Below are 23,250 nucleotides of genomic sequence, written 5' to 3'. Positions count from 1 at the left end.
CATAGCCTGCTTTTGGTGGGGATGGTACCAAAGGGCTTGTGTGCCTCCATTGTTCGTGTGCTAGACACGACTGTTCTGACCTGTGGGACCAGTACACAGTAGCCAGACTAGGTGACATTTGTGGTCTTGCTCTCCCGTGGAGTTGAGGTGGTATAACGCAGGACAGTGTCCAAGCCAGGAACCCGACTCCGGGCCGGGAAAGAAGTTGAACAGACCAGAAAGCGGCCCGAAGCGCAAAATAAAGCGCAGTAGATCCAAGGCCAGCGATCATCCATCCAGAGTGAACTTGGGATCATCGTCATGCGGTCCAGCAAAGACGTGGCCCCAGTATTCCTCGACTTTCTCGCACAGGCCCACTTTGTTCTCCCATGTCTTGAAGGCTGTCTCAAGATTACAGCTGACCCATTTGATCTCCTCCCAGTAGGCCTTTTCTACGTCGTATCCGAACCTGGCCACGGTGTCCAGCGGTGCGGTCCAGGCTCGTCCGTCCGAGCCATCTTCTTTCAGCGTAGGAGTTGTTTCCCATCCCATACCGAAGATGCGGTCTCCGGGGTTGAACTTGGGGTAGTTCGCGTGGATCCAAAAGATATGTGGTGCCGGGGCCACAGCCTGGTCTTTTACCCGCCACTTGTCTTGTTGCGTCAAGACGTAGTCTTCGCGCGGATCTGACTGCGCCATGGCTGATCCAGACAGGCCATCTGCAGTAGCATGTCCAATAGCCTGCACCCTCTCACTGACGGTATAGAAAGGTGCGCCAAGTGCCGAAGCAGCTTGAATAAAGGTTTCCTTGTCGCCCTCACCAGGACCGCCTTGGGTTAACAAGCGGAAATAGTGGGACGGGCCGTAGAAATTGTAGTACGCGGCCAATAAGAGCGGTAACAAATGTGTTTTCTTCGAGACTAAGAAAGCCCCTGTTTCTGATGACTGACGGGCAGCCATAGCTGGCGCCTCTTGTCGTGAGATTCTGTAGTATAGCGGGGATGCGGAGGAAGCCCAGAAGTCGGGCCAGGTCACTAGGCCATTGGACTTGAATGGCTCTGAGTCTAACAGTTCTTCTGGTTTGCCAAGGGGAAAGCAGTCGGCGTCCATCCAGATAATGTCCTCAAAGGACGAGAATAACACCGCAAAGATCTTGAGTTGATAGTGCTCGATGATGTTCTTGCCCACAACATCAGCTAATACCAAGCATCGCGCATCAAGTTTAGGAAGCACTTCATTGCAAACGCGTTTCTCATGCTCGCTGGCATCCTTCATGTAAAGTTCAACTGGTAATGTGGATCCAGCGCGGCGGAGCATTCGCAGCGAGGACACAAACACGGGGAGGTAGGTCGCACCAGCCGTAGAAACCAACCCTCGCTTCCCCGGAGTATGAATAGGCTTCAATTCCTTGCCGGTGTTTTTGATATCCTGAATGAAGCTCGCATGGGCCTCTTCCATCTTGCGCTCATCTTCCTCGCTCAGGGACGTCAGGTCGGGCCTCGGGAACTCCTTTGTCGGATCGAAATGCTGAGCGTCCACATCGCCTAGTTTATCCGGAGAAGGGCAGTTGGGGTTGTGTCGTTCGAAGATCGGTCGAAGGACCTTCCAGAAGTCTTTTTGGCGTTCCGTGAGGGGGACCTCGAAGGCTGTATTCGGGACGAGGGAGACGGTGGAGGATGCGGTGGTCGGGGTCCAATAGAAGTAGACGGTGCAGACAAGGATCAGTGAAAGCATGGCCAGGACGAGGGACCTCGCCCTCCCAGGGCGAAATGCACCACCCATTGTCACTGACGCCAATGTTGACTCGGAGAGTTTGCGCTTTGGGTCAGGGGTTCAGGAGCGGCGCACGGCCACAGCCAGAACCACGTTACTGAACGGTTGAACTGAAACTGTGTACAGACAGTATAGACTATACAGAGTGCAAGTACATGGCTGGAGTATAACAGACCGGGGTGTTGGAGAGTGTGGCGTTCCCCGGGCAGAGCGGCAGAAGATTGGTCCAGGCTTGGCGGGTCATATTTAGTCTATTCAGGCTGTACAAACTGGTGCAAGTTGACCGTTAGGTATAGTATGGTATAGTATAGTATGTGAATCAGATATATTGAAAACCAAGCACGAGACCCCGAAACACCCCAATTTTGGGCCAACCGAGGCAGGCGCAAGTGCACTAAGATGCGCGATTATTTCATGATCACCGAGTGGAACCAGACAGGAGAAATCAGTCGCGAACGCCCCTTCAGGTCTTGCTAGAGGCGCGGATCATCCTCCACCGGGCAGATCTCATATCCACCCCCCAGCACTCTTCTTTTCTTCTTCAGTTCTTCCTTTTCCCCTAACCCCCCAGATTCCACTCTGACCTTTTCCCCCGGTCTTACAAATCTCCGTTCCCAACGTTCCGTTCCCCGCAACCTTGTACTGCCTTTCAACTTTTCCTCGGGCCTTCGCGGTCTCAACAGATGGACCCCGTGCGGGCAACCAGATCATCCGTTCATGATGCCCTCCGATAACCCAGATCCTCGGCCTCGAGAACCGGCGCTCAAGGGTAAATCCCGCAAGACCGACCCGAATGCCCCCGTCCGAAAGCGCCGCAAGAGAACCGTCGTCAGCGGGGCCCCCGACGACTGCTTTGCCTGTTCCAAGCGAGGAGCACGGTGTGATCGGCGCAGACCATACTGTTCTCAGTGCCTCGAACTTGGTCGCGAATGTTCCGGATACAAGACGACGTTGACATGGGGAGTTGGAGTCGCAAGTCGAGGCAAGCTCCGCGGGCAGAAGCTGCCGGTGATGGAATCGGAAGAGCAAGCGACACCTGCGAAACCTCAACCAAAGGCCTCAAATAGCAGTGGTCCGTCTTCATCAAGGACTCTCTATAATGCTTCCGTTCCGGTGCCTCCGGTCACTGGCCCATCAGTTTCATCGTTCGACGCTGGGACCGCCAATGTGAAAATGGAAAGTCCGCCGCCCATGATGCCGGGATTCGATATGCCGTGGACAATGGATATGCCAGATCCCCAGTCGTGGTCCAATACGGCTGCTTCAACACCCAAGATTTCCGGATTGCCATTACCATCCCGGCCTTTGGTGCCAAATACTACTCAATGCATGACTCCGGACACGGTATCGCAGTATGCTCCTATATTGAGCCCAACAGCCAGCTTTAATTCGCCAGTCTGGCCCACTGCAATGCCTTTGTCATATCAGCCTGTCACTCCGCCGTCATCACACGATGCTGATGAAGAGGATGTCAAGAGAGATCCCAATTACCATATGCTTTGGAACGCCGCAAATTCCCCGTCACTATCTCAGCTCCTTTTGGCGCGATCTGTGGGAAAGACGCCTCGTCTTCGTTATCTCATCAGCTACTATGCTGAAGTTATTGCTCCCATGATTGTTGCTTTTGACAGCCCATCAAATCCATTCCGCACGCATGTCATCCGTTTGGCCGTGGAGAGCGAGGCTTTGCAAGAAGCAATTGCAACATTAGCCACAAGTAACTTGCGACAACGGCGAAAGCATAACCATCGTTCTACTGAAAGAACATTACCGGCACGTATGGCATCGATGGCTCATCGTGCCCTTACCGATGAAGACTTCCAAGACCGATATGGCATCTCCGTTCCGGAAGGATACCAGAGGGAAGAAAATCACCACCGAGGGATGGCCGTCAAGGCTTTGAACGCCGATTTGGCTGACCCCCGTCGAAGATTGTCAGACTCGGTGCTGGCGACACTTCTAATGCTCTGCTTGTTCCATGGCTGTGACACTGGTGTCGCTGAGTTCCGGACACAGTTCGCAGGAGTGACAAGGCTCCTCGCGATCCGAATGCGCCATTCTCGCGTGTTAACAGATGATCTCAAATGGTTCATCCGCATGTTCTCATGGTTTGATACGCTTACAGCTACTACGAATGACCGTGATGTACAGCTTCGTGGGACATGTTTAGAGATCAGTTCGAAAACCGACGGAGAATGGGGGTTGGAGAATCTAGCTGGTTGTGATGGTCGTTTATTCAAATTGATCTCTCAGCTGGGCCGCTTGAATCTTCTCAGTCAGGATCAAACTCCTAATCTCTCGCGCCCAACTGATGCTGCTGTGTCCACCGCACCACTTCCTCCTTCTATGCTATTCCCAGGGTGGGAGACTGTTACTCCAGATCCTATGGCTGGTTCCATGCCGCTTCCTGGGTACGGGTTCTCCCTTCCCACACCGCCGCAGAGCAGCGAACAGTCCCGTCGGCCATCCTCTCCAGAATTCTGGACTGAATGGTATTCACTTAGGCAGCGACTTGAATCCTGGCGATTCGACCCACCTGCTGAAGCATCCGCTTTCCCCTCTCCACCCTTGTCTGCATCTACTATGTCATGGAACTCCACCAACTATACCGTGCCGCAAACCTCAACATCTGCATACCAAGTGGCCCCCGAGAATCTCCAGGATGTCTTCCAGATCTCGGAGTGTTTCCGCCATGCCGCGCTTCTATACTGTGAGCGCCTAGCGGAGCCCACTCTCCCATCACGGCATGGACGTATCCAGCACCTCGTCCAACTGGCTATGCACTGTCTCTATACCGTGCAATCAGATGTCTATCTTCTCTGGCCACTATTCATTGTGGGATCAGAGTGTGTTGACGAGAATCACCGCTCGATCATCCGAAACCGCTGCAAGGATATCTCCAAGGATTCCGGCTTCGTCAACAACCTATCATGTCTAGAACTCCTAGAGCGGATCTGGGCGGAGTATTCTGATGAATCCTCGTACCCTGTTTATCCAAGCGACTTCGGCCCCCCACCTCCGCTGGCTGGAGGTCGGGCACCAACGTCGCAGGCCTTCCGATGGTCCCAAGTCATGCAGGCCAAGCGGGGCGGCGGAGAATACATGGTGGCATAGATTGTTTTGCTTTTGTCTTTATTAATTCATACCCGGGCTCTACGGTATGCTCGCGGTCTCCAGCTTTTCAGCATCCGGGATAGGCTTTCTTTTATCAGGATCAGCGATTTGGGTTTCATTTGATACCATTCTTTGTGCAGCAGTTTGCCATTGGTTGATACCATTTACATACTGGCTCTCTTTTGTCTATTAGTTAACTTATAGATCGCATGTATATATTCCAGGCCAGCAGCCAATATAGAACTGCCTTTACATTTGATACTGCAGCCGAGTTGATAAAGCAACAATCTATAACCAGCAACCAGCAACCAGCGACCAACAGCTAATGCAAACTAACCTACCAAAATATCCCCATCCTTTCATCCATTCCATGAGCATACGACCACATTTCAACCAGAACTCCACGACCACCCACACCCCGGATACCTACCCAGTCGGGGAATTCCACCCCGAGTCTATCTCCCACATTCATACGCCAAAAAGCAAGAAACAACCAATGGACACCCCTTGTCACAATCCAACCCAGCGCCCCCAAAACACCAAAACCAAAAGTACTGCCCCTAACACAAAACCAGTCACAGACCCGTAGGGCACAGGGCAAGGGCAAATTCCAAACCCTACATGCACGTCAACACACACAAAGAAAGCACGTCCGAAAAACATCAGAAAAATCAAAATCAAAAATAATTGCCTCGAAAACAGAATGCAGAGGACAGCCTCAAATCCCTGACTGATAACAATAATAATAATAATAAAAAAGAACTTAATATTCATACCGCTCAATCGCGCCAAGGCCAAGGGAGACCGATATTTCACACCGGCCCAAAATACCAATAGGATCCAGGTAAAGTAGGACCGATATTTTGTTTTGTTTTAGTTTCTTCCGCGGCTTGAATCCTTATGTCCGCTCGTGCAAGGGGTAAGCTGGGTAGCTGGTAGATAGTAGTTAGAGCTACGGGTGGTAATCTAATGTGATTGAGCCTAGAGCGTGCGAGCGAGCGTGCACATTTAGTACGGTTCATCCGTAAGTTAGTTTAATTAATTTGTTTCAATTTCATAGACTGAAAGTTGATTTCGAGGCTGTGCCTGTTCCTTGTTTCTATTTGCATTGTGGCGGTTCAGTAATGCAAGCACAGAATCTCCATATTAAATCGCAATTATCGGTCATCTGGCTAGGTTGCAGGATTATTGTTTCGGAGTTGCGTTCGGAGTACGAGTACGAGGCGGAGGTAGCTGCTATGTGCACGGCTTCATACTGATACTGATGCTGATACGCAAGCACGGAGTAAAAGTAACAGAAAAACCAACATGTAATTAATGTGTGATCTCGGTGTCCTCATCCAGCAAAAGATGTAACATATTTGCCATGCGAGTCATTCGAAGCTTACAACAAAGTCGCACAAAGAAAATACATATAAAAATGAAGATTTGGGTTGACGGTCTAGCGCCCGTGCGCCGGTTCAAGGTTATGTTCCTACATGTCCAGCCAAGCCTGAGTCTGCCGGCTCTCAACCCGCCCTGCAGCCCTTAGCTTAGCCCCGTCATTGGTGTAGGTTTACCCTAGCCTTTAAACCTTGTTCCAGAAATTCCATCGGTTCCTAGGCTTAGGCGAGCATTACGCATGTCTCCATTTTTCATTTTCCTTTCGGACTCCTTCGATCGCCCATTCCATGTGAAGTAGCAGCTGGAGCCTGCTGGAGCTCAGCTTTGGTTGGGGGGTGGCAAATTGGAGTGGCTGTCGAATGGGAGTGTCATATATGTGTGCTGAGTAGGCAGACACATCGAACATTATATGTATGATGATTTTTATGCTTGCCTTGCATGTGAGATCTATCCTGTCTGCACGATCAGAAAAATGTTAGTGGGCTGTAATTAATTTGTTATTATTTTACTGTTAATTAAACGCCATGTGCAACCCTAGCTGATCGGCGGTGCAGGGTGTGTTTTGTCTTGTGAATGGCTACTTGGGTAAAACAGGGGCAGGTTTTCTCGAAGGAGTTGACTCATCTCGAGAAAAACAAAACCCTCGAATCAGGGATCGGCCTTGAATTCTTTGGGTGCGCCGCAAGGACGTGCTGAAATTCCTTCCATTTCATCCCTTTACTCGGTGCGTGAGCGTAGCAGCCGTGGTATTGTTGGTATCGGTGGCTGGGGTAAATTGCGGTGGCCCTTTTCACATTTGGAATACTGGACACATTGTTTTCTTGGTTTCAGAGTGTACTGTGTGTGGGATTTGGGATCCAACTGCAGTATCACTGCCAGACATGCTGCATACATCAGGCCTTAGTGTTGGAACTAACTAGTTCCGAAAAGGGCAGATTAGGGCTTGGATGCGGTCGCAGCGAGTCGCCTATTGCTCATAACCCCACGCTGAAGCAAACGGGTGGGCAGTCAATTGTTCATGGATGACAGCCGTTGATCCAGAACTCTGACTTCATGATGCGTTGGTTTGGAGAACAAGGCTCCATCTTCAATCCCAACGTCAACACAGCCGGGCCATCAAGACATCTAGAGCCAGTCTTCATCTCTATTTTTGCTAGCTGAAGTTTCTGTCCGTCTGGTGACGGTATCCAGTGGAGGAGCAAGTTGCGGTCTGCGAATTTCTCTATATTTTGGCCCAAAGTAGTCGGTTGCTGCCCAGCGACGCAGCGGTAAAGCCCATGCATGGTCCGTGATGTTGCCCAACAAGAACAAGCGAAAGGTGTGTAAATACAAAGACCCTGATGGGGCTCGTTGGTTCTTGCCATGGCAACGTGTATCTGTAACGTTGTTCGGAGAATATCTATAGTGGAGTCTTTGAATAAGTGAACCGCTGGACGAGACGGGATGGGCCGTGAAATCGCGATCGAGTTGCGAGCCAACCATGGAACCGGCTTTTAGTTGGGACTACATCTAAATGTGCAGACACACTCACACACATGTACTTTTGCAGGTGTCTTTGTATTCGTTGTAGATGTTTACCACTTTCCCCCATCCAGTATTCCTCCGGGCAAACTCACCCATGGAGTTCATGCAGATGAAGTGGCCCGTGGAAAATGTACCCTACTTCTGGAAGGCACATGGTTTTGCGCTCATCCAACCCGACTATGACACGCCAGCTGATAGAGGGTGCCTAGATTACGTCTATAGCTGCAAGGCAGCCAGTGAGATCTTTGATCAAGCTCACCATGCGCCGGTTTTTTTCCTACTTCGCCCAGGTGCTGAATCAAAGTGAGTCAGAGAGGCATAGTTGGGCGACATATAGTTGCCTTACATGGAAATGCAGATGTCCGAGTCAACTGAGGGGCTGCTCACAAGCGCTTTGCATATCGAGGAGAGTCTCCATCTGGACTAGTTGGACTAGTCTGAGGGGTAGACATAGTACTTTGGAGAAGAGTCAGCTCGAAAGTGGTAGGTGACTCGAGAAGAATCGCCACGGTGAGTCACAACTGAGAGAGTTAGGTATAAAACCTCGTAGATAGACAGGGAATTAACTATTTTATAGGTGTAAATCAATGATTTAATTCTATAATCTAATTTTATCTTATAAATTTGGAAAAGAATAGAATAGAATACCCGTATGTGTATTACCAAACGCCACAGCCCACGCCAACTCACACACACTTGATTTGGCGCCAATATCAGTTCCTCCTTTCATCCTTTCGAATTTTTCCCTCTCCACTTTCTCTTCCTAACTTCTCTGTGGGAGACTCTGTCTTTGTTATTACTGTTGGGCTCCCCGTCAGGAGTCATTCTCTTATCATTCTGCCCATCTGGTAGCTGGTAGAGCTGCCCCCCCCTATTCGCACTCTCCCTTCTTCAGTGGATCGAGACCGAACGTTCAAATGCCCTCTCAGCTCATTCAGTTTCAACCCTCCTCTCTTCGATCGGAAACCGTACCGCGGTGACGGTCCTAACCCCAAAAAATCCTATCTGGCCTGCAGTTCTGAATCGGCGTCGATTTCTGTTTGGGTGCACGATATCCTGTATAATATACTCGGTGTTCTTTCTTTTTTTGTCTCTTGTCTCTTTGCCATTGCATTTCTTACAATCTGAACTGCTCCATGCTCGTTCGATAATGTATCATTACTCCAGTCCACCACCCGGGTGGTCCACCTACGACTACTCGCAGTCTCCTCCAACCTCACCTCACTACGCCTACTACGCCTCTCAGTTCGCCAACACATACTCCTCACCCCGGGGCACTTCGCGACGACACAACCGCAAGGCCAGCTACACAGCCACCAAAGAAACGGGGGGATGGTATTCGACCACGGGCTACCCGCACGGCTACTACGAAGCCACGCCAGACTATGGCATTCCATCGCGAAAGCACGATCATGTAAGTGCTTCTTTTGCGGAAATGCCCAAACACCGTCGATACCACTCCTCGGCTGGTCATCCTACGGGGGATGGCCTCGGCACTGGCTATTGCTGCGACTACGGCTATGGCCCCGGCTACAGCTACGGATTCGACCCGTCGCAATCGCAGACGCGACCCATCTTCGTCGATGTGGTCGACGACGCATGCGACGTCCCGCGCAACACCCGCGAGCCCCGTTCCAGCCGCCCAGGCCATCCCCCGGCCTCCTCGAATCCTAAGCGCGACGGCTCTCGTCGCGCGTCGGCCTCTTACCGCAAATCAAATCCAGCTGATTCTCACTTTTACTTCAACCAGGCTCCTAACACCGAGGATATCGATGCTGCCCGACGCTCCCGTGCAAGGCGCCAGTCCACTTCCACGCGCACTCCCAACAAGCCCAAGCCCGCTCCCGCTGCGAAACCCCCTCCCACCGCTACTGAAGATGACGCCGAGCGAGCTGGCATCCCGGCAGGCTATTCGACCAAGAACTGGGATCCGACCGAGGCGCCGATCATTCTCCTCGGTAGTGTGTTTGATGCGAATTCCCTCGGAAAGTGGATCTACGACTGGACCGTTTTCCACCACGGCGCCTCGACGCCCATGGCCGATGTCGCTGGCGACCTGTGGCTTTTGTTAATCAAGCTGGCGGGCAAGGTGAAGAGGGCCGACGAATGTCTCCCTCGTATTCAGCGCGTGGAGGCACAGGAAGTCGTTGAAGATTTCCTAGAAAGTGGCGAGCGCCTCTGGGCTCGTTTCAAGAAGCTCCTTAAGGGGTGTGAACTTTACATGTGGAAGGCCGCTAAGCGGGAAGGCGGCGGCAAGCCTGTTTCTATGGGTCGCAATGCTGGCTGTGAATTTGTCGAATCTATCTTCGGTCGTGATCGCGAGCTTGAGAACACCGAGAAGCTTATGAACAGTATTCGACTTTGGAATATGCGATTCGATGCCAACTGCGAAGACATACTGCGCCGTCCTTCGGCTATGTAGTGTCACCCTTACCATACCACAACCACAACACACACTTTCCCCTGATTACCGATTATCGACTACCGACTATTGAGGATGATATCTATGATATCATAGAGAATTTCCTATTTCGTTTTAATCTTTATACTGGGAGCATTTGACGCTTGTTGGATTGCATTTGGAGCGCATTGGTTGCTCCGGCTAGCTTTGCACGTTGCATTTACTCTGACTCGGTTTCTCGATCTGATCGGCAGATATCGTCCAAAGGATTGGACGACCAAAAAAGATACATGTTTTTTGTTTTTTTTCTTTTGGTTTTTGGTTCCTGGTTCCGGCGCCTCGATCTTGATCTCGTTTCCTTCATGGGGCGGCGTCTTCTTTTGATTTCTCTTCCATCACTGGCGTCCTCTGTTTAATTTTTGCTTGTCTTTTTCTGGCCGTCAACTCTGATTCTCTTTTTGTCGTTGATGTTCGTCTCACTCTGCTTTGATGATACCATCTTGCGATTTCTTATATACGTGCAAGCCGTTCTTGCGTCTCTTTCAAATGTTTTTGTTTATTGCTTTTATTTTGTCTTTCGCTATTACTTGATTTGATGTTGGGTTCGAGGAGGAATCCGGGTTGTACATAGAACCACGACCTCAACATCCGATAGACCAACCTTGACACTCGTTATACTTTCATCATACCTTGTTCCACTCTTCAGTAGTATGTAATTTGAGTATAGTATACATGTACTTCCCGACCATACCACTACCCCGTAGCTGTATCCATGCTATTTCCAAAGCCCCAATCAGACAGATTGTGATATGTGATAGCGAAGCTTACTCCAGCGCTTCGCGGCACCGGCGCAGAGTACAGCAAAAGTTACCGACATGCAGGGTGGATCACTACCCCGCCCTAAGGTGCTGCGTACATGTACATGTACATACATACGCTGTGTCCATACGGAGTACGAAGGGTACGGAGCACAATCGAACCCCTCCACCTCCACAGCCCACTACCCACAATACTAGTAAGTAGTAACCAGTAAGCGGTACTAAGATGCATCTAGCCAACTTATTTCTCCGTAAAACCTACAACGCCCTCTGGTTGGCTGCCTAGTAATTCATAGTTTCAGGTCCAATCCCCTCAGAAGCAGGTACTGCATTCCGCAATGACGGGTTCTGATGTCACTGGCAATATAAGTGTAGGTCTTAGCGTTTTGACGTTTTGATGTGCTTGGCTTTTGGTGTTTGGTTTATGGTTTATGCAGGTTGGGGGTTTTATTGTTTACGGGGGATTTGTTGTATTGGTTGGGGGGTTTGGGGGTGGCGAGCCTATCAGTGGGTTTGGTGGGGGTTATATGTAAGTTACATGCAATACTGTCCATGTATGCGGGGTTGCGTTGTGCTTTTGTTAAGTTTTCTTGAGTTTGGGTGGGTTGCATAGGTTGCACATTGGAGTTCTTTTGGAAATGTTGTATTGTTGGAATACATGTCCGGTGAGTTGGTTTTGGTTTTGGGCCTGATGCGTTTGTGGGATGGGTCTGTGTCTGTGTATAGGTACTGCGTACGTCGTACTACGTCGAGGCTCGGCTTTCGCTTGTTAGTTGCCTTTGGAGTCAAAGCGGCCTTGTGGGATGTTGTCTTGGAACGTTGAGCTGTTTAAGAAAGAGTATAGAGCTGAGGTGGTTTCGTGCGAACTATATTGCGGACACTGTCCTAAAAATGGTAGGAGATATCGAGCGACATAACTATTGGTAAGCTTATACTAAAGTGATGTGTCTCAATTTCGAGTTAAAGATTATGTTCGTCAGATTCGATGAAATCAGCTACCTGTACCATGTGGCATGCATGCTTATTTGCCTTAACATGACCGCTTATGATGACTAGCTGACATGCATGTCGCCATATCGGGTCACTATGTCAATATTATTGATGAACATCTTTTGGCTTTCTGCATGCCTATCTTTCCATCTCTATATGTATGAAAAATTGATTTGTTGACATGGTATAAATGATGACGCACGTGGGAGAGTCACGGGACCAAGGTCAAAGCTAGGCATTGACGTCATGTACAGCGTGATACTCTTCAATCATCAGGTTAAGATATTTTCTTCCATATCTCTGTCCAGTTGGCCACACCCAGGGAGCGAACATACAGGGCGCAGAATCCTCCTACGGTCCCAACCCATCCTCCGCGTGGATCCGATGCAATCTCACCCTATCAAAATCAGATTAGGACGCGATCCCTGACGGTACCCACAACCACTTCACTCAAATTTGCCTCGTTGAAACTTGGACAGTCTCTCCATCCTTCAGCTTTCCGACTATTCCCAGTTTGATCTGGCGCATGGATATGTCAGAGCGATGCAGCATGGGTCTACGACAGTCGAGATACCCACGGACGACGAGTCTGCCGGGCTGTCGCTGTGGGAACGGTTCAAGGGTCATTTTCATATGAGGCCGGCTGAAGATGATGAGCCGCAGTCTTGGTGGATTGCGTCTACGGCTATTCCTCTTATTGCTGCTGCCACTGGTCCGCTGGCTAATGTTATGTCGATTGTTGCTTTGGTTCAGCCTTGGCGGAATGATATTATATCCAAAACTGAGAGTCGTGCGGGTAATTGGCTGCAGGAAGGGTATCCAGATCCTCATTGGTGAGTGACAACATGATACTGTGGTTGTGGTTATGTGGCGACCTCTGAAACTGTATACAGGATCACTGCTTCAAATGCTGTTTCGCTTGTCTGTGGTATTGTGGGAAATGTCTTTTTGCTTTTCAACTTTACACAAGTCATCCGATACATTATTGCGTTGCCGGTTACCATTATTCTGTGGTTCATTGCTACAGGAATTGTGAGTAACGTATTCTCTATCTTAGGTGTCCGTACTGATACTTATAATAGCTCTGTGGGATCACGACATCCCTGAGTATATATGCACCACCAATTGGTCCTGACCATGTCTACTCACAACCATATTGGAGTGCTGTGATTGCGGCTTGTCTATACTTCCTCTTGAGTGGCATCTTGATGATCAACATGCTAGGCTACTTCCTTGGAAGATACCCGCAGCATTTCGCACTTACCGACGAACAACGAACATTGATTCTTCAGATGACTGCATTTGTGATCTGGCTATTGATTGGAGCGGCCATCTTTCAACGCATCCTGGGCATCTCCTTCGCGGATGCATTATACTTCTGCGATGTCACCGTTCTGACATTGGGATTCGGCGACATAACTGCCGTCACTCCCGTTGCTCGAGGTATTATCTGGCCATATGCAGTGATAGGAATCATCATTTTGGGATTGGTTGTTGGAAGCATCCACAAATTTGCCCGTGAAGTCCACTACGACAATGTGATCCGGAAACACATCGAACAGAAACGGGTATCAACATTCAATCGATCGGTCAGCTTAGACGAGTTCACAGCCTCCGAAAGGAAAATCTCCATCCGCGGTAAAGAAGGTAGCCCTCCAACTCTTACTCGACGGAAATCCCAAAATTCCAATCCTCACCGCCACCATCGACCAATCCGCAACACAATCAATGCCATGATCACAGCCCGTCGGCCCAAACTACTTGTCATGCGCGAAGAAAAAGACCGATTCGACGCGATGCGCCGCATTCAATACGATACATTGCGTTTCCGTCGCTGGAACGACCTCATAATCAGCATAGTCGCATTTGGAATTGTATGGACGTGCGGAGCAGTGGTATTTTGGCAACTGGAACAGATGTCATACTTCGAATCGCTGTATTTTTGTTTCTGCTCACTATTAACAATCGGCTACGGCGACATCACACCCCAATCGAACGCAGGAAGACCCTTCTTCGTGCTGTGGTCACTAATCGCCATTCCGACAATGACAATGCTCATCTCCCAAATGAGCGATACTGTCGTTGCAAGCTTCAAGCATGGAACCGATAAAGTTGCTGATTACATCGTTCTCCCCCAATCGGGTATCTATCACTCCTTTTTAATGAAGATTCCCGGCGTTGCGAAACTCCTCGCGGCTCGGCAGAAAAAGAAGCGATTGGAACGCGGGTTCGCGCTTGAAGGTGGCGAGGATGGCAGGGTCGGTGATAGACGCGAGGATGATGGTATCAATCGACCTACCCATCCCGACAGGGTAGCTGGTGAACATCCACACCGAACCCTCGAGGAATTAGTTCGTGATCCATCACCCCTTGAACTAGCACAGCAGCTCGCCTTTGCCGTTCGTCGTACGACGGAACATGCACGCCAGGGAAAACGGAAACGATACTGCTACGAGGAATGGGTTGAATTCACGCGGTTGATTCAGTTTACGGATCCACGGACGAGGCCATCTTCTTCGGGGCAATCGCCCGGCAGGCAGGATTCGAATATGGATGAAGATGAGTATGGGCTTCTGAACTGGGATTGGATTGGTGAGAATAGTCCCATGTTGGCTACGCAGACGGAGCCTGAGTGGGTTCTGGATCGGTTGTGTGAGAGCTTGATTCGGTATGTTTCGACTCAGGAGAGTCGTAATGCCGGAGAAGAGAAAGAAGAAGATGGTGGTGGTGCTGATTCGGAGGAGGTGACTCTCAAGAAGGAGAGGGATATTGGATTGGAAGATCATGAATGAATGATTGTGCTGTTTTTTTTTGCGTATACCCGTGGGTCTTTTGCTTTTGCCTTTTTTTTCCATTTTTCTTGAGACTTGCACTGCCATAGTGGCTCTTTGGATCATGTTCTGTGCACAATGCTACATAGGTTCTTCAAACTTAAGACTTCAAATTGGATTGAGTCAAAGGTAGTGGCTTTACGACTCACAACAAGGCAACAAAATAAAGAGATAAGAATATCCGGAGCCAGACTCGGAAATGAGAGCCTCACCCGGCACGAAACTGAGCTGCCTCGACCTCTGCCACATGGCAACTCTATAAATCAGCCACATCCCAACCCAAATTCACAATCAACCCCAAATTGTCATTTCTGAAACAGAAGAACCAAAATGACGACAAACCTACCAGAAATCCTCCTCCTATGTATGGACATCGACTTCATAGAAGCCTACAACACTGCCCTAAAAATCCACTGGCCAACCCACACCCAAACAACCCTAAAAATTACACCCATAAACGAACGGCTAAACTCCCTCCCAGAAGGCACAACCTTTGACCTAATCGTCTCCCCAGCAAACAGCTACGGCCGCCTCGACGGCGCCTTCGACGCGGCCATCTCGAGGACTTTTAGCCCGCACAATGACTACCATGCCCTGACGCGCGCTGCGCAGGGTGTGCTTTACGAGAAGTGGCGGGGGTTTGCGCCGCCGGGGACTTGTACGCTTATTCCTTTTCCGGAGGAACTCAAGGTGAAGGGGGATTCGAATGGAAATGGAAGTGGGTTCGGGTGTGAGTGGGTCGCGCTTTGTCCTACCATGCGTGAGCCTGGGGCTGTTAGTTGGGATCGGGAGGTTGTTTATGAGTGTGTTTGGAGTTTACTGGGGCAGGTTGAGGGGTGGAATCGGACGTTGGATGTGGATGAAGATGGTAATGGGAAGAAGAGGATTGGGAGGATTCTTATGCCGCCTTTGGCTGCTGGTGTTGGGAGGGTTAGTAAGGAGAGGTGGGCTGCGCAGATGGTGCTTGCCATGAATCATTTTGTTGATGCGCTTGAGAGGCCTGCGAGGTGGGGGGCTTTATCTTGGAGGGATATTGAGGAGGATTGTGTTGAGGTTGAGGGGACTTGGAAGGAGGGCGAGGAGTCTGGGAAGAGTTGGATGGGGAAGCTTTTGGGATAGACCCGTGGATGTCTTAGATGTCATTAGTAATTAATTTATGTGGCTTAATCAACAGTTTGATATATCGTTACTGTATGCGATAGGAAGATGGGAAAGAGTATGTTATACTTCCGATATCCACGGTTAAGGACTGGGTAGTTCACCTTGATAAGCCCAAGACTCCCTCAACCAACTTGACCCGGTCGTAAAGCCTAGCTAGTTCACAGCATCAGGATTTTTTTTTTAGCCGAAAGTAAAGAGGGGATCGGGGGTAGCTCTTTCAAGCTACGTTTGGGCAGAACTACGAGTCGATAGGTAATCAGTATACAATGTCCATTGAGAATAAGAGATGAGCTCACTAAACCCGAAATTAAAGGATACGAGCAAGCTGTGCATGACGCAACAAATGTGAAATGGAATATAGCTTTCACTTTTCCTTCAACCAGGATTTCAGTATTGAATATCACAGCCGTATGCATTAGACTCAGTGTCACTCCATATAAACCAAGTGTCTTCTCGAACTGTACTGTCTATATAAAATATTAACATATATATCTATGCAAGTCTAATAAGCCGAAGCTATATCTACAACTAAGTCTAGAACAACCCGCATAAGCCCAGCTCTACCTATTTTGGCGGAGCAGCCCTCCAGAACAACCAGCCAACAGCAGCAACAAACTTCATACCAGCAGCCATCCATAAAGCAGACTCCATGCCACCACTACTGCGACTCAACCAGCCACCAACAATAGCACCAATGAGTAAAAACACAACACCACCGATGCGCCGATTGCGCTTAACATTGGTAGTGGGCTTATCAGTGATCTTAGGATCAGAAGCAATATCAAAGTAAACACTTGTCAAGACAACAGTCGGGATCTCATTATACCCAAGCGACCGAGAGCAAGTCATACCACCAGCAGACTGGAAAGCCAGCAGGGCAATAGGAATCAACTCGAGGAAGAGGGGACCGCCGTCGAGACCAGCGTCGGCAGAGGTGTGGGGAATAAGATCGGCTTCAATGAGCGCAACGGCAATGACGATCAAGCAGGCTTGCACGAAGAAGGAGATGAAGAGGGTTCCGCGGCGGAGGGCGCCGACGCTGCGCATTGCGATCGAGAAGGCCATTGCGCCGAGGAAGAATGACGCGATTGACACGAGGGACTTGAGCCAGCCCCAGGGCTTGCTGGTCGGTTGGTTGGAGGCGCCTAGGCCTAGGAAGATGGTGTTTCCTGTGAACCAAATTGTTAGTTTTGCGCTTGTGCTGGCTTTGGCTCAGGCTTTGGCTCAGGCTTTGGCTTCGCCCCTTGCGGAATCGAGTTCGGGACGATGATGTCCATACCTGTTTGCATGCCCAGGAAACAGGACCATGCGTTGTAGGCGCTGCTATCGCATAGTCCGGTGAGAAAACAGAGGAGTAGACAGACCAGGTCTGCGTGTGTTGTTGTGAGGTTCTGCTTCCATCGTTGGGATACGCCAGACTCCTGCTTTGCGGGGACGTCGGGGGAGGCCTCGAGATCGGCTGGGGGTTGTGTTGTTTTCTCCATTGTGCAGTCTATACAATGCAGTATAACACAAGTGCGCGCCCTCGCATAAATAGAGTGAGAGTCGGGGTGAGTCAAAGTCGGCGTTCCCTGATCGGGTCGAGGCGACTTCCGAGAAAAACTTAGCCGACGTCGGGGATCGCGCAATAATTACAGCGTGAAACAATACAAAAACCAATTCACTTTTATTGAGACTGTCAGCCCTCTAAACCCCCTGCGATACAACAACACACGAATTTTGCTGCCTGGACCCATGTGGAGCTCGGATAGGGCTGAATTAAGGATGTGCAGACAGCCAACCACTGTCCACTATATGACGGTTGTACCGAGGCTCTCCGTACTCTGAACAACCTCACCGCGTGAGGTAGAAATAGACTCTGCCCTTGAACTGCTTACTCTCCATACACCCAGCAACCATGTTATGTTTCACAGCCCGATAATAGACTATCGTGGGTCGTTCATCATACACCAGAGCCGCAGACACCACGCCGTGGTATTTGATCTCACGTAACTGCAGATGCCAAGGTCAGAATGCATTGAAAGATTACACCGAGATCCCAAAGAGAGAATATACATCCCTGCATCGGAACCCTGTAGCACTCTGTACTCACCGATGCACGCCCCCAGTCCTCAAAACACACCCGCTCACCATTCCGCGCAACAATCAGCGGAGCCACGTCGTCCGTAGAATCAAATGTGTTACCGAACCAATTGAGTGTCTCCAGTTCGTCTTCGAAGGGGTGTCCCGTGGTCAGGATATATCCATCCCATTCGCCGATCAGCTCGTCGGGGTGGACCGGCTTGAGTTCGTCGAAGATGCGGACTTGCCCGCCAAGCACTCCGGCGTGTTTTGTCAAACGGATGAACTTCTTGGCGGGGCTTGGCTGGAAATAGTCGAATGAGATGATTGGGAATTGGATCGTCATGCTGTGTTGGGGATGCGGATTGTGTTGGGTGGAGGGGGCCTGCAGGGTTGGCTTGCAGGGTTGTGTATACTTCACACCCGGGTAATTCTCTAGCTTCAATGTTGGTCTAGGCTGATATTCATCGTGGATATGGGGATTTCGATCATTTCATATGAACTGGCTGCCTTGACTTTCATCTAGAATGCAGGCCATGTGGCTGCACAGGCCTGCGCTTCGAGCGCTTAAGGCAGAAATTGAAGTATGTTAGCATCCTTCGATCTGCAAGTCTGCCATGCAGATGAAGAATACTCCCTATTCGGGATCTCTACTTACTCAGCCATTTGTCTGATTTGCTCGAGGGCGGTCCATTGCTTTTTGTCAGGAAGGGATCCTCCCTTGGAAATGTCACTAGTACCCCACGCCCGCGAGTACCCACACTCGGTCTGGCTGGCACTTGAGATCATACCAAAACTGGAATACAGAATATCGGAGAAACGGTTGAAACATGGGCAAAGATCCTCCTGTCACATTTCCACATTCCACTGCCGGTTCGCCCCGTTTAGTGGCTGTTTTGCCTGTCGATCATGATTGATAAAAGTGAGCTATGTATAGCTATGGGCGTTGGAATTCTCGGGAGAATTTCCTTTGAAGATGGGGCTTATACATATAGACATATATATATTGAGGATTTGGAATACGCTACACTATGCGGACTGGCAAAGGTTCTATTTTGATATCCCCTTGCAACCCACGAGGTCCGACCCTATAAAGCTCATGAAAACAATCCCTTGACACAGGAATGCATTATTGATATACCCTCGATCAACATCCGCCTTTCAAGCCGTAATCCTACCGACCAAAAGCCTCAATTTAATGCCGTTACTGCCTTAGCAAAACACGAAATGCATTCCTCGCCCCCAAGTCTCTGCAAATGCGTACTCCAATACCTTCTTTCAACCACGATTTGTCCGTCATGGCTGCGTGGACTTTAGTGGGTTGCGCGAGTCACATCTTTGATAATCTCTCATGTGAACAATGTCTAGTATTGCTATATATACCACTGAGTAATCAGTCAAAATACTCGACAAGGTGTGGCCCAAAATATTGGAGCTGTAGCCATGTGACCCGGTTTCGTACATTTGGGCAGAGCCAGGCCAGTAATGACAACGCTAATACGTGGGATCTGTCAAAAAGGCTATTAAGTTGTCGTTGATATACGTCTCAGCAAATGATAGTTCTGTTAAATATACTTGCATCCAACACCCGCCTTTGTCAGTTTGCGGTGTTGGATAACTGTCTGGTATAGGTCCCTGACATCCATTGTGGCAAACATGAACCTTGTTTTCATCGATTGTTTCAAGACTCTCTATCTCCATATTTAGAAATGTGCATTGAGGCATATTCTACATAATGATTCATTGAATATGGCCATGTCTAGTAACTCTCAAAAATCCATGTTTGGACATTTTTGAGATGACGAAGAGGAGAAAGAGACCTCAAAAGGGCGACCAACAGGATCGATGCGCTTCGATTGCCACCAAAGATTGAGATAGAATAGAATCAGTGTTTGGGGCAAGCAATAGAGCGAAGGAGAGCTTGGTGGCAACCATGACGCTTGACCCGATATCCATGGAACCGCTTCAACCCAACGATCCTAACAGAGGGCGTCATGTTCAAAACAATCAATTGGCTCACGATATACCACTTCCAGCGCACTATAGAATTGGTGGCACTCGCTAAATATCCTTTTATGGCGAGTGCGGAGAGAGCTTGGGGTATATGTCGTCGTCATGATCCTATCATACCGCCACCGTAGCGCATAAATGTCGTTCGGTCTGCCCTGAAATTTTGTCTACAACCATGATCCAAATACAAACAATCTAAGAACGTCACAACGCAACTATTGAGTATGTCCCCTTTAACCATTCTACCGTGATCGGGCAAGAGTGAGGAGCTGGGGGTTGAAGATGTCCGATCTGTACAGATTCGCTAACACATACAAGACATGCCTATGCAAGACGCACCGAAGAAGGCCGCCGCCAAAGTCCAGGCCACAACTGGTATTGGCAAGCAACAACAAAGTGAGCTTGGCCCCAATCAGCTCTTGAGTGAACATATGGATGCCACTGGCAACCCCATTCCCGATGCTACCTGGGGTATCAAGGCCAAGAAGCCTAACGACGTGCTCGACGATGAAGCAGATCTCTACACTGCCATGAACGCCGAGACTGCCGACTTTGATTAATCGTAATTTTTTGTGCAAGTGTCACACAAGTCTACTCTATATCTGTATAGTGGAAATCGAAGAAATTCAGTGGAGTCTGGAGTGCGCCTAAGCCCATTGCTGTGGCAACGGATTGTAGACCGTGGCACCTGCGTAGACACTTGGGCATTTGTATACCGCATCTTTGTAACAAATGTTATCTTGAATACCATCCATTCTTTTTAATTATTTCCTTTTCGAATACTCGCGCATAGCGCAGAATGCTAGGGCTCTGAACCTCAGCTCTCTTGACCTGAAACAGTCCCAAGGAAACAAACGCGCAACAACAGTACCGACCCCCCTTTCACTCATTCTCTCTCTATCCCATTACCCAGTTCCCTGTCATTTCACATTCCCCTTTCTTTTGTTCAACCCATTGCATGTACCATTCTCTTCTTGACCGACGACGTGACGCCGTCACCGCTTGTGTGCAGTTATTGAGGGACAACAGGGACATGGCGCTGGACCCGCGCTTCTACCATCACATCGGCCACCCGGGCCCTGGCTCGATCTCCTCAGCCGCTTCTTCCGAGCTCTCCGCCGCGACGGGCATCACCTCGCCTAGCATTCTTTCCACCTCCGCCTCCGCCGCCACCCTCAGATCCTCCGCTTCAAGTCCGTCCTTCCGCGCGCGCGAAAGCGTCGCGCTATCCGGCCGCGATGGGATGGCTAGCCCCACGCCTGGGGGTAATGTGCGCGTCGTTGTACGAGTGCGAAAGTTCTTGCCTCGAGGTAGGTAATGTCTGGGATTGGGATATGGGATTTTAGTGTGGACTTGGAGGGCTTTGTCTGACCGTCTCGCAGAAATCGAGCGCAAGGCGCAATGTTTGATATCTATGGACCCGCGTACACAAATGACCTGCCTGCAGGCTCCGAAACCGAAACCTGGTGACCTTGGAAAACCGAAGTCGCAAGCCCGAGGCAAGATCCTGGAAGACAAGTCGTTCACGTTCGATAACTCGTTTTGGTCGCATGATGAGGAGGATGATCACTACGCGCATCAGGAAGATGTGTACAATTCACTTGGTGAGGAATTTCTGGATCACAACTTTGAAGGGTACCACACGTGTATCTTCGCCTATGGACAAACGGGTTCAGGAAAGAGTTATACCATGATGGGTACACCAGACAGGCCCGGTCTGATTCCCAGGACTTGCGAGGATTTGTTCCAGCGCATTGAGAATTCACCTTCTCCGGATATCAGCTACAACGTTCGAGTGTCGTATTTCGAAGTATATAACGAGCACGTCCGAGATCTTTTGGTACCTCGGACGGATCCCCCGCATTATCTCCGCATTCGTGAATCACCGTCGGAGGGTCCATATGTCAAAGATTTGACGGAGGTGACGGCACGCAATTACACCGAGTTGATGAAATTCATGAGAAAGGGAGATGTTTCCCGTACAACAGCCAGCACAAAGATGAATGACACCTCATCACGATCCCACGCAGTCTTCACCATCACGCTAAAACAGATCCACCATGATTTGTCAACAGACGAAACGACTGAACGTACTGCCCGCATTCGATTGGTGGATCTGGCTGGTTCTGAACGTGCCAAATCTACCGAAGCAACAGGTGCCCGACTTCGGGAAGGTGCCAACATCAATAAGTCTTTGACTACGCTAGGTCGCGTTATTGCCGCTCTAGCAGACCCCAAGAAACCCCGCGGTGTACGCAAAGGCAAAGAGCTCGTTCCATATCGCGATTCGATTCTCACATGGCTATTGAAAGACAGTCTAGGTGGTAACTCGAAGACAGCAATGATTGCTTGTATCGCACCTGCGGACTATGAAGAAACACTCTCCACCCTTCGTTATGCCGACCAAGCCAAGAATATCCGAACTCGGGCACGTGTGAACCAAGATCAATTGTCCGCAGCCGAACGTGATGCGCAAATCGCAGAGATGGCAGAGACCATCCGTACCCTTCAACTCAGTGTCAGCCAAGCAGCCGTTCACCAGCGGGCAACTGAGGCTTCTGATGAACGACTCGAAGAATACCAGCAGAAAGTGGAAAAGATGCAACGACTCATGGAGGAGACAAAGATGGTCAGCGAATGCAAGATTCGACAATTGCAGACAGAAAATGAAGCTCTGCGCATGCACTTGAAACTGGCCGTCGATAGTCTCAAAAACCCGATTCCAGCCGTCACCCTCCCGCAAAGGAAGCCCAGTATAGTATCAGTGCCAGAAGAGAATCAGCAGCCAAGCCATGATTCAGACTACCGCGAGGGTTCTCCCCCGTCAAATGCCGAGTCTGATATGGATGTCTGGGAGGATGATGATGATGATGATGACAACGTCACCGACGATGACAATGAACAAGAGGCTCACCGAATGCAAAACCACATGCATGATCTTCTCGGTGACTTGAGTGTGTTCAAGCGAAAGTTGGCCACCGATCACGAGCGCTTCCGTCCCCTCGAGGAACCTGGAACTCGCAAACGACGTGCACTGGGACACATTAACAACAATCGCTAATATGTGGAAATGCCCTTCTTTATCTTTTATTGCGTGTACAGGGTTTGATTGGCGTTGGCGGCGAATTTTGTCTGCTCTTTGTTTAGATTGGGACCACGACTCTCTCCCAGGCAACGCCTGCCACCTTTGGGCAGCACCTGGACT

General features: G+C 49.7%; 9 protein-coding genes across 9 annotated transcripts; 6 read left to right on the top strand and 3 right to left on the bottom strand.

Annotated features, from left to right (window-relative positions):
• Positions 1-267: 267 nt before the first annotated feature.
• N7508_003502 (alpha-mannosyltransferase) lies at positions 268-1,761 on the bottom strand (the record flags this gene model as incomplete). The annotated part of the gene is made up of 1 exon (XM_058461568.1): positions 268-1,761. The coding sequence occupies one exon, from the start codon at positions 1,759-1,761 to the stop codon at positions 268-270; it is 1,494 nt and encodes a 497-aa protein (XP_058322145.1).
• Positions 1,762-2,472: 711 nt separating this feature from the next.
• Positions 2,473-4,866, top strand: N7508_003501 (Zn(II)2Cys6 transcription factor; the record flags this gene model as incomplete). The annotated part of the gene is made up of 1 exon (XM_058461567.1): positions 2,473-4,866. The coding sequence occupies one exon, from the start codon at positions 2,473-2,475 to the stop codon at positions 4,864-4,866; it is 2,394 nt and encodes a 797-aa protein (XP_058322144.1).
• A 4,057-nt stretch (positions 4,867-8,923) lies between these two features.
• N7508_003500 (uncharacterized protein) lies at positions 8,924-10,195 on the top strand (the record flags this gene model as incomplete). Its single annotated transcript, XM_058461566.1, has 1 exon — positions 8,924-10,195. The coding sequence occupies one exon, from the start codon at positions 8,924-8,926 to the stop codon at positions 10,193-10,195; it is 1,272 nt and encodes a 423-aa protein (XP_058322143.1).
• Positions 10,196-12,525: 2,330 nt separating this feature from the next.
• N7508_003499 (potassium channel family protein) lies at positions 12,526-14,774 on the top strand (the record flags this gene model as incomplete). Its single annotated transcript, XM_058461565.1, has 3 exons — positions 12,526-12,815; positions 12,876-13,014; positions 13,065-14,774. The coding sequence occupies 3 exons, from the start codon at positions 12,526-12,528 to the stop codon at positions 14,772-14,774; spliced, it is 2,139 nt and encodes a 712-aa protein (XP_058322142.1).
• Positions 14,775-15,143: 369 nt separating this feature from the next.
• On the top strand, positions 15,144-15,932 carry N7508_003498 (uncharacterized protein; the record flags this gene model as incomplete). The annotated part of the gene is made up of 1 exon (XM_058461564.1): positions 15,144-15,932. One exon carries the CDS (start codon positions 15,144-15,146, stop codon positions 15,930-15,932), a length of 789 nt encoding a protein of 262 aa, XP_058322141.1.
• Positions 15,933-16,538: 606 nt separating this feature from the next.
• Positions 16,539-17,458, bottom strand: N7508_003497 (YoaK family protein; the record flags this gene model as incomplete). The annotated part of the gene is made up of 2 exons (XM_058461563.1): positions 16,539-17,143; positions 17,254-17,458. 2 exons carry the CDS (start codon positions 17,456-17,458, stop codon positions 16,539-16,541), a joined length of 810 nt encoding a protein of 269 aa, XP_058322140.1.
• Positions 17,459-17,807: 349 nt separating this feature from the next.
• Positions 17,808-18,381, bottom strand: N7508_003496 (uncharacterized protein; the record flags this gene model as incomplete). Its single annotated transcript, XM_058461562.1, has 2 exons — positions 17,808-17,966; positions 18,067-18,381. 2 exons carry the CDS (start codon positions 18,379-18,381, stop codon positions 17,808-17,810), a joined length of 474 nt encoding a protein of 157 aa, XP_058322139.1.
• A 1,984-nt stretch (positions 18,382-20,365) lies between these two features.
• Positions 20,366-20,605, top strand: N7508_003495 (uncharacterized protein; the record flags this gene model as incomplete). Its single annotated transcript, XM_058461561.1, has 1 exon — positions 20,366-20,605. The coding sequence occupies one exon, from the start codon at positions 20,366-20,368 to the stop codon at positions 20,603-20,605; it is 240 nt and encodes a 79-aa protein (XP_058322138.1).
• Positions 20,606-21,078: 473 nt separating this feature from the next.
• Positions 21,079-23,106, top strand: N7508_003494 (kinesin-3 family protein uncB; the record flags this gene model as incomplete). The annotated part of the gene is made up of 2 exons (XM_058461560.1): positions 21,079-21,355; positions 21,428-23,106. The coding sequence occupies 2 exons, from the start codon at positions 21,079-21,081 to the stop codon at positions 23,104-23,106; spliced, it is 1,956 nt and encodes a 651-aa protein (XP_058322137.1).
• Positions 23,107-23,250: the final 144 nt, after the last annotated feature.

Source organism: Penicillium antarcticum (assembly GCF_028974205.1).
Source record: "Penicillium antarcticum strain IBT 31339 chromosome Unknown utg000003l_segment0_segment0, whole genome shotgun sequence".
NCBI lineage: Eukaryota > Fungi > Ascomycota > Eurotiomycetes > Eurotiales > Aspergillaceae > Penicillium > Penicillium antarcticum.
Note: the sequence above shows the minus strand (reverse complement) of the source record. Positions and strands in the feature narration are given on the sequence as shown.